The sequence below is a fragment of the Heptranchias perlo genome, chromosome 6 (genome assembly GCF_035084215.1).
Source record: "Heptranchias perlo isolate sHepPer1 chromosome 6, sHepPer1.hap1, whole genome shotgun sequence".
NCBI lineage: Eukaryota > Metazoa > Chordata > Chondrichthyes > Hexanchiformes > Hexanchidae > Heptranchias > Heptranchias perlo.
In genome coordinates, this window is record NC_090330.1 from 22,302,718 (window position 1) to 22,313,205 (window position 10,488).

At 39.2% G+C, this 10,488-nt stretch overlaps 1 protein-coding gene across 4 annotated transcripts in view; it reads left to right on the forward strand.

The window, feature by feature from the left end:
• The window catches only part of LOC137322820 (periostin-like), a 77,292-nt gene extending 67,083 nt beyond the window's left edge, over positions 1 to 10,209 (forward strand). For 2 of the 4 annotated variants that reach the window (XM_067985904.1, XM_067985905.1), the window contains 5 exons: positions 1,372 to 1,422; positions 4,361 to 4,447; positions 6,202 to 6,291; positions 6,811 to 6,852; positions 9,139 to 10,209. In XM_067985904.1, the coding sequence (XP_067842005.1) occupies positions 1,372 to 1,422; positions 4,361 to 4,447; positions 6,202 to 6,291; positions 6,811 to 6,852; positions 9,139 to 9,206 (338 nt within the window). In that variant the 3' untranslated portion in view covers positions 9,207 to 10,209. The remainder of the gene's footprint in view (positions 1 to 1,371; positions 1,423 to 4,360; positions 4,448 to 6,201; positions 6,292 to 6,810; positions 6,853 to 9,138) is intronic. The other 2 variants (XM_067985906.1, XM_067985907.1) reach the window with 2 other exon arrangements.
• The last annotated feature ends 279 nt before the right edge of the window (positions 10,210 to 10,488 follow it).

A 10,488-nucleotide genomic window follows, 5' to 3' on the forward strand; every position in this document is an offset into this window, starting at 1 on the left:
GTTGAGGTATGGCCTATTGATGGGGTAGGGTAAAGGGAGCTTTGCCTGCCCAACCCCCATCCATCTGACCCATGAAATACCTGATCTGAGAGGGCACAAAGTGGGAAAAAATTCCATTCACCACGTGCGTTGAGAAGAGAAGCAAAGCTAAGAGGTTCTGGTAACATCAGCTTTTACAGAACATGAATAAATGATATTTATTAAAAAATGTTGAGCTGTTTTATTTGAATGTATAATATCAATTTTATCAAATGAATTGTAGGTAAAATTTAGGCAATATTAAATAGATAGCAGGAGTTTTGCCATATCAGACATTTGTCTGGCGTGCAACAAAACAATCTCTACTGTGGTATTAAAAATGGATAATGTGGAGTTCAGTGATGCCATTTTATCACTCAGCTTCTTCATTCCTTGGCCTAGAAATTAGACAATGCTGTGGCCATTTTACAGCATAAAACTGGCATAAAAGCAGCCAATATGGCAGGTGGCATACGCGTGTGCATTCTGCGCCGTCTGCCATATTGGTATAGGCATCAAAAGAAGCATTCAGGGCCCACACCTGAAGCAGGCGTTAGGCCTTTTGCATATGCAAATAAGAGGCCTAACGCCTTTCTGATGCCCCCTTATCAAATTGGTTTGCCCTGAACACAGCTGGCGCCTGGTTACAGGAAAAGCAGGTCTGCATGCAGCCTAACCAATGGTCCTTAAAGAGACCGCTGCGGACTGGCACCAAAAAGGTATTTTTTTTTAAAAAGTACTCGCCTGACTATGGAAACAGGAGGTGCAGGAATGCTCCTTCCAGCTCCACATTAAAACTACAGGTCGCTGTCGGCCACTGCTCATCATCCGAACTCCACCCCCCGCCCCTTCATGATCACTGCCTCCCTCCCTCTTCTGGCCGCTGCCTCCCTCTCTCCCGGTTGCCCCACTCCCTCCCAATCGCTTACCCCTCTCTTCCAAGACCTACCTGAGGGCCACTGCTAGCGAAGCAGCGGCCTGACATGCAAATTGTCTTCACTGGTGAGCTGCCTGGAGACACCTAGCAGATATCTATCTACTGCTCGCCGATCTGATGGAAATGAAGCCTGAGGCCCAATATTGGGTGGGCCTCAGGCCTACCCGTTCAGGCACAGGGATTGCTCAGCGCGAACCAATTTCTAGCCGTTACTGTTTTAATCTAAATAATAAATAAGTATTGTTTAAAATTATAATGATAGATGTGCCAATAGTGGAAAGGGAAAATATGTGAAATTGGGAATGAACATCACAATTGAGTATACTGGTTGATTTACAGAAAGGCTAATGGTGTTGTTTCAACCGAGACTTGATGTAATTTAATTATTCTCTCTCTCTCTCTCGACGGTGATTCAGGAACAATTGAGAGCAATGCTAAGACCCTTACCAAACTTATTGAAGGAGGAGGTTTGTTGTTTATTCTTTCAAGGATACTTTAAGAATTTTTGCAATTTTATAACTTATGGCCACAGTGGTCTCCTGAACTAGTTTCAATCATCTAAGGGGGTCAGAGAAAAAATTTCCAGATTTATTCCCCCAAATTGGCCTGGTTATTTTGCCTCTGCCAGGTGATCCACCCCACAATAAAAATTTCCAAGCATCCTGAGACCTCCAACTCCTGGGAAAGATTGGTAACCCTTTATGGTAACTTTTACTATGAAAGAGATGTTTATTTCTGAGGATTTTCTAGATGGACAGTAATGTTATATTTTTAAATATTTATAGACTAGCACGTAGAAATGACATTAAAAAAATCCTATTTTGACATCTGTACCTCATTTCCTCACAAGGCGTGTAGATTATTCTGCAACAACACTGAGCTAGCTGTTCATACAAGGAAGCTGCAGTAACTTTAATACAAATAGAATGCCCTGTACCATCCAATTTCAGTGTTTTACCATTGAAGTGATAAATATAAAATGTAAATATGTAAATGTCTACTTACAACTGGTCTTGTCTTCACCATTGGTGGTGGTAATAATCTGTACATTAGCCATGATGTGCCCCATTTATGCCATAGAATTCTGTTCCGAAAGGTAGCTTTAATAATGGTGCTAGAAAAGGTGAAGAAAAGGAACCATAAACTGGCAGTAGCCTGTTTTTAATCAGAGGTTATGGTACAGTTGGTGACACTGCTGTGGGTGTCTGTTACTGCTAGTAGCAGAATGTAATCTTCTCAATCCAAAGACATTTTAGAGAAAAAACTGTCATTGATCTAAAATAATGTTTGGTAATCTAAATAAGTAAATATTAATTTGATATCATGCACTAACAGCTTGTTTTAAAAGTATCCAGTGTGTAAATCCAGTAAGTAGATACCGGTTAAATGGGGGGCACATTTTAGGGGTAATTTTCCTGCTTCCCCCCCTGCCCCAATGCTGGGCAGGTGGAATGCATCTGGTGTGCTGCTTTTGCCCAGGCCCAGGAGCGTCCACAGTCTGAAGGGGTACCTGGTGCCTCTGTACCTCAGCGCCCCATGGCCACAATTGCAGGAAACAGAGGCAGGAAGCCAGGATTGCGCATCCCACCTCATTTAGCAGCTCCATGTTAGGCCTGTGCATTTTGCAGTTGCAGGTCATGCACCACTCTGCTAATAAACACTGTAAATCCTAGGCCTACATAAAGGGGGTAAGGCCTGACTCGGTGGCCTTATTTTAACTTACCCACTCCTTTCCTGCCAGATCTGTGATTTCAACCTGAGGCCTGAGTGAAGGAGCAGTGATGGCTTTACTGCCAGGCCAAACCTGCCAGAGGAGGCCCGGTAACATAAGTTTAATTTTTTTTTAAGTTTCCTTGTGGAAACTTGAGCCTCCCTTGCCCTGGGCTCTTTCCCCCCCAAACACGTTATCACCTCTGGACCCTCACCACTCACCTGACTGTGGGAGACTGTTCCTGAGGGTCCCCGGCATTGACCTGCCACCTGAATTCCCGTTACTGCCCACTGACCAGGCAGTGAATATTTATAAGAGGCCCCGGAGTCAAAACCTACCTGAGTTTCAGGTAGCAAAGAGGAAAATCTACCCTAGCGTTATTTCAACAAATTAGTAATATATTCTTTTTTAAGTATTGCCTGAGGTTTGTTGAGAATCAGTGGAAGCATTTGTGGAATTCTACTAATGTACATCACTGTCCTGAAGCACAACTACAGTGTTAAGGAAATGGTGGGAAATGACACATTATAGTGAAGAACAGTATTGCAGTGTTGGAGTTGTTCCTCTGTAAATACATCAAGGCTGTGCCTTACATGGAGTAAGGTCAGAAATGATCATTGAACAATGCAGTTCTGGATTGTGGATTCTTATTTGACCCAGACGGAAGGAATAAAATCCTTTTTGCTCTGCCAGATGTTAAGAGTTTAAGTTAAATAATTTTGTTTGAGTTTGATGTAAGCGCAGAAGACAAATCTAAATCTACTGCCCTAATGCTACTAAACTGCTTTAAGAAGATCCATCAGTTCTTAGCTTCATGTTTAGATAAGAACTGGATATTTTGAAAATTGTTCCATCTCCTCCACTGAAATGATGACCCCGAAATTATCCAGTGTGATATTATCGTATAAACACTTTATGCAACTGTCTCAATTTAAGAACATAAGAACTAGGAGCAGGAGTAGGCCATCTGGCCCCTCGAGCCTGCTCCACCATTCAACAAGATCATGGCTGATCTTCTACCTCAACACCATTTTCCTGCATTATCCCCATATCCCTTGATGCCTTTAATATCTAGAAATCTATCGATCTCTGTTTTGAATGTACTCAATGACTGAGCCTCCACAGCCCTCTGGGGTAGAGAATTCCAAAGATTCACCACCCTCTGAGTGAAGAAATTTCTCCTCATCTCAGTCCTAAATGGCCTACCCCTTTTTCTGAGATTGTGAGCCCTGGTTCTAGACTCCCCAGCCAGGGGAAACATCCTCCCTGCATCTACCCCGTTGAGCCCTGTCCTCTGTCTCTAATGGAAGCATTTCCTCTGTCTGCTACTTGAATGGAGGCATTAACCTATTAATCTAAATGGGTTATCATATCTGTTAAAATATGCTACAAGAATTTAATATGAATGTATGAAGCGTTCGAATAATAATATCACATAGCTTAATTTTTGGGTTTATATCTTGGCCACTCAATGTTATTAATAAAATGTATGAATCTGATATAAAAAATATTTAAGCTAACAAAGTGGTTTTCATCAGGTACAGTTAAAAATCGTTGCACTAAACATTTTGGTAATTACAATCAGGGAACCCAAAATGGATAATCTTTCTGTATTTTCTATATATTATGTATGTCTTCATGTGGTGGATGTAGCAAAAATATTTAAGATTCACCATTGACATGTATCCTGTCAGGAACACAGTACACCAAGGTTACCAGGATTATTGAGGGTGACCCCAAATTACTTGAGGATGAAGAAATCCAAAAACTCCTTCACGGAGGTTAGTGAGCAGGTGGCTCTGGCCGTTGCCACCTGAGGCATGGACTCATAGGGTCTTCATTCCCTATTTACCGCCCCGACCAACTAATTGCCTGTGTTTTCCATCTGTTTCTCACCATACATGTAGAATTAACACGGATTTTGTGTCCACTGTCAAAAATATTTTTCTCTGGACATTGGACACTCAAAGACAGCATTCATGCCTAACCATCATTAACAATCCAAGGTTGCATTTGTTTATATCCACTTCACACTTTTTCCATGGATACTTGAACCTTACTTATGAAAACCTCCTTTATCTTTAAGGACACAGATTTAAGGTAATTGGCAAAAGAACCAGAGGTGACATGAGGAAACATTTTTTTACGCAGCGACTTGTTACCACCTGGAATGCACTGTCTGAAAGGGGGTGGAAACAGATTCAATAGTAACTTTCAAAAGGGAATTGGATGAATGCTTGAAGGGAAAAAAATTACAGGGCTGTGGGGAAAGAGCAGAGGCGTGGGTCTAATTAGATAGCTCTTTCAAAGAGCTGGCACAGGCACAATGGACCGAATGGTATCCTGTGCTATAACATACTATGATCTGCATTTTCCATTTAATTAACAATCCAAGGGAATATTTTTCTCTGTTTACTATCAAGATTATTGTATTCTAAACACTGAGAAAATCCAACACGCCATTTCACTTTGTTGAAGAACTAAGGGGGGCATTTATTTTTATTCACTATCAAAGGTGTTTTACAATTGATACTGCATATTCATCCCAAATGCAGCTTGTAGAAACCCCCTTATCAATGGGTACAGCCATTTGTGTTAACTATTATGGTTGTTTTCCATAGAGACCAGGATACTCAAACGCAGCCAGTGGAAACCTCTTCCCCTGCATTCTCATTCTCATTAACAATCTTAGTAGTTCATGTCATTTATTGCATTCTGAATATTGAATAATCATCCAACCCCCCCCCCCCCCATTAACAATCTAAGGACACTTTCATTTGTATTTGAGATATCAAGATACCAAACATGGTCAACCTGGAGAATGCATGGCTAAAAGTGGTGGTATATGATTTTTATGCCACAATGTGCGTTGGTTATATTGGTCAAGTTCACAAGTGATGTAGCAAGTTTATCTACCACAGCTAGCAACAAAGTGCTCCATTTAGAGAGGAAAAATGTAAAGGTTGTAAGACCCATCCATTGTCTATCATTTTTATACCACATTTCCATCGACCATAAATATGGTATAATTTGCTCATCTTTGATTTTTTTAAGTAATTCTCCAAGAAGTTATTCACAGATTTCCAATATCAACACTTGTGTGTACTCTTCTAATGGCTGAAGTGTTCATCAAACACGATTGGGTGTTTTATGTCTCAGATACACATAATTATTCTAAGTAAAAAAAAAATCCAATTTACAAATGTTTGTTTTATTATTCGTTCATGGGATGTGGGCGTCGCTGGCAAGGCCAGCATTTATTGCCCATCCCTAATTTGTGGTGTATTAAACATATCTGATTAAAGAAAACTACAATCTTCCCTGTAGCACTGACAATGGAAAACAGCATATTTGGTTTGATAGTTCTTAATAATTATAAGACTGGCGCATTGAATAAATTGAATAAATGCAAATTCTTTCACATTCAGCCAAGCATGTTTTAACTCAGCATGCGTCCTAAACGAAGTGATACCTTCCCGTATTGATTGCTGCTGTGCACCAAATACTAATGCTGTGTCATTAACTGGTACTTCAGCAGACCCCTCTTCCAGATTCACCAAAGTCACGATTGAGGGTGAGCCACTGAGAGAGCATGAAGAAGAAGTCACCAGACTTCTTCATGCAGGTAAGTGCATCCTCTGAAAATCGCAGCTTGTCTGCAATTGTATTTACTCATTCAACAGACTGAGGAAGATATAGGAAATGAAATCATAGTGATAGTGACAACCAGGGCCTATTTACATTGTGACTTTTTGCTGAGGCCTTATTGTAGTTTGTTGAAGCTTTCAGGGAAGCTTACTTCATAGGATCAGCCAGCTCCAAAAACTGCGCATTAGAACTGCCATATTGACTGCTGGGAAGAGTTCACACTGAAGCAGGTGCCATATCTGTCACAGCATGAACTGCTGTGATTTTTTTTGTGTTTGGTTAAGTTCATTTATAAATAAATCTTCTGTAATAGAGGAATTAATTTATAGAATGATATATTTATACCCTGAAGCTATTCAGATTTACCCATCAGGTAGAACCAAATTAAATGTATCAGAGGAAAGTTCTAGCTTGCCTTTTCTATTTACAGAGCATAATTGACTTGCTGTATATTTCCCACATAACTTTTTTTTATTTCTAATGTTTTTTTTAAAAGAACCTACAAGGAGACTTAATCCTGGATACAGAAGAATGCCAGGTATGTTAGACTTGTTTATTTATTATGAGGAGGCTGGACATCCTGTTAATTATCACCTAGATAATTTTTCAGTGTTGGACATGGTATCTAGGTTCTCCAATTGTAACGGACGTCGGTCTTACGATTGAAAATTTGAGGCCAGTAAATCAAGGTTTATGCTATTTAGAAAATCAGGGAATACTATAATAGGTCAGCGGTTTTTAAAGTTTGCTGCAAAAATTTTCACACTCCCAGGAACCCTCCCCATCCTCACTTCCGAAAGACAGTGGGGTAGAAATCCATCTTGAATGGTAGCACAAAGTGAGCAATACCACATCGACCGCCCGTTATATGCCCTGCTCGATATTCAGTCCCATTAAAAGTGATGGTGAGAATGTGGAACTCACTGCCAAATGGAGTGGAGTGGTTGAAACGAATAGCATAGATGCATTTATGGGGAAGCTTGATAAGTACGAGAAGGAGAAAGGAATAGAAGGGTATGTTGCGGGAGTGAGATGAAGTAAATAGAGTGGGAGGAGGCTGGTGTGGAGCATAAACGCCAGCAAGTTGGGCCGAAAGGTCTGTTTCTGTGCTGTAAACTCTAAGTAACGTGCAGCAACAGAAGTAACTATCTGGTAAGCCAACAAATAAAGAAATCTGATGGCAAATGGACAGAAACCTGATGACTTCAAGGACGTCCTTAGCCCTCAGAATCTCTCAAGAAACCCTCAGGTCCTAGAAATACAGTTTGAAAATCTGTGCTATAAATCACCATCAAACTTCATAAGAAATATAAGCTTACTAGTTCCACAAAAAGATATGGAATCAATGTTTGTTATGAATGATAACCTTCATCCAACCTGATACATTTCAGTCATATTATTTTAAGAGTTACCTTTCTTAATTTTAGCAGAACTAACATTTTTAGAACAAAATATATATCATGGTATGTTGAACTTTAGCACTTTCCAGAAGCAGGATCCATTTTTAACACCTTTACAAGTCATGTTTAAAAAAATTTCTATCACTTGTGGGGGAAATCAACATTGTTAAAGGTAGTGTGAATTCATAACAGATCCTAAATAAAATTGTAGCGTATAAAACAACAGACACAAAAACAGTTTATACAGCTATCTACAGAGCATTGCACTCCTACTGTTCTCGGCTCCACATTCAGATACATTTTTTTTAAATACCTATTTGGTGGCGGCCTCCAGCGGCCCTTTAAAGATCGGCACTGGCTGTGATCAGGGCAGCCCAATTTTGCACAGGAAGCCTCAGACAGGCATTAGATCCTTTGCATATTCAAATAAGGGGCCTAATGCCTGTTTCAGGGGCAGGCTCTGGACACCTCTTTTTCTATCTTCATCAATACAGTCAGCGGTGCACTTCCGGTGAGTAGTGAGCACTCGTGCCCTGCCCGCTATATTGAATGCTTATGCACCAGTTTTGTGCCTGAAAAACGAGCACGACACCATCGAATTTCTAGGCCACAGATCCTTGGAAGAGGTCATTATGCTACCTACTCTCAAGCACAAAATGATATGTGGCAGAGTTGGGATTACATTTATATCTAAGTGATTCTACCTGTGAATCCTTTGTACTTAGTTTTTGGCTGATACTAAGATAAGAACATAAGGAGAAAAAGCTATACAACTCGTCAAGCTCACTCCATCCAATATTGGTATACGATCATTCCGTCAAGGACCTCTTCCCCCCTCCCTGATCGCCACAGCCACTTGTTGACCTCTGCTTTAAGGAACACTAGGTTCCTTCCCCTACCTCCCCGGGGGAAATAAATCTAGCAGTCCTATTTATCTATATAACCTTCCATCCTCCTCTCAATGAATACACATGACTAGAGACCATGCAGTATTTATTTTGACATTGTAGTTTACTTGGGTGTCTGTCAGCTGTGTACGATCTTGTGAAGACAGGGTCAATTTAAGAGACAGCTTTAGAGATGAAACAGCTTGGTGCCTGAGGGACATTATCTTAACAAGTATGTTATTGTACACAGTGTGTAAACAATATATTCAAGGAATATATTCATGCATTAAATGTAAAATTCTGAAATTAGATTAACATGCAGCAGTTAAATTGATAAGAAAAATTCTCACACAACTGACTTTTAAATGAACAGTTCTTATAATAATAATATTATTAGTTCAGGCTAAAGAATAACAAAACAGCTCTACTTCATAGCTGGCTACTAGTTTTACTGGAATGCACTTAACTGTATTTTCAAATATAATCTTTAAGTTTAAGTATTTAAAGGCACTTTCTTTTTAAAATTTCCACATTCAGCTGGATCAAGAAGGGCAAGACAAACACTGAAGAAAATCCCACGAAGAAGAAAAGCAGTTCAAGCTTAAGGAGGATTTGAAACATTTTGCTATCTGAAAATGCAGGACATCCAACTAAATACGAACAGTTTAATTTAAAATTGAGGCCTGGCCTACAGCAAACTCAAAAATGATAAAGATGTTAGTTTTGCACATGTCACACGTACAAACTCCTGTCAGTTTACATGAATGTTGAATAGCAAAAGTCAAAACATATTAACTTTCTATTTTCCTATGTTTCGCTTTGAATTTTAGTAGTATATTTTCGAAACAAAACTGGATAGATTCTAGAGGCATTTCATTGGTACTATTGGAAAATTAAATCAGGGACCTTTTAGAATGTAAAATGAATAATTTACTAAATAGCCATTTATTTGTTCCATTTATTCCCAGTAACAGCAGTTTGTTTTGCTGGGTTAAAATTATGGTATATTTGGGGGAAGAAAAGCAATGAATAAATCCGTATCTTCTGGTTTTCTCAGTCGTGAGATTAGCATAAGCACAACGTGAATCTATTCAAGAAGATAGCAATTAGAAATTTTTCAAAGTAAACAAGCTTAAAAAGATTAAAAGTTAGCATATGTTTTGTGTTTGTTTCCATTTTTGAAGCTAGGCTTAATAAATACGGATGGGGAATTGGCTAATGCATGGAAACTGATATGTCTGCATGGTTAAGGAAAAAATAAATATTAAAGTCAATGCTTGCTCTAGTGAGTCTAAGGGTTATTTCTAACATGCATTTTGTATTAAGACATAAAAAGCTTTGCAGTCCACAAACACATTCAAGTTGTTCGTATTTTTGTAAATTGAGTCATTGTAACTTTTTACTGAACACTTTTATAACTCAAGTTTTGCATCATTAAAAGACTTGTTCTTTGTTCCTGCATTTTGCAGTTTGAATCCTACCTTGATAGTATTTTTGGGAAACCAACCTTTACCATGCCTGAAAATCTGTGGAAAATATGCTGAACTTGGTGCTTTTTTTTATATTCCCTTTGAGAAACAATTATTCATTAAAGAATACTTCCTCATGTGTGGTTTTAGTTTTAATTAACTCTGTTTTCTCACATTTATTCATTTGAATGTAGTAATCACTCGAAAGCTCTAAAACTTTTTTAAAACTCATTCTCCAATCAGGCACGCCCTGGGAAGAGCAGCACTTGTGGGGAGTGCTGGTTGGGAAATTGCAGGATCGCAGTCCCTCATTTTTTGTCTATTCATTTAAATGGACTGAAAATCAGAGTTGTAGACCCACGATTTTATGGCTTGTGCTGACTATGAGCACGCTTCTCACCGGGAGTACCCAGTTGGA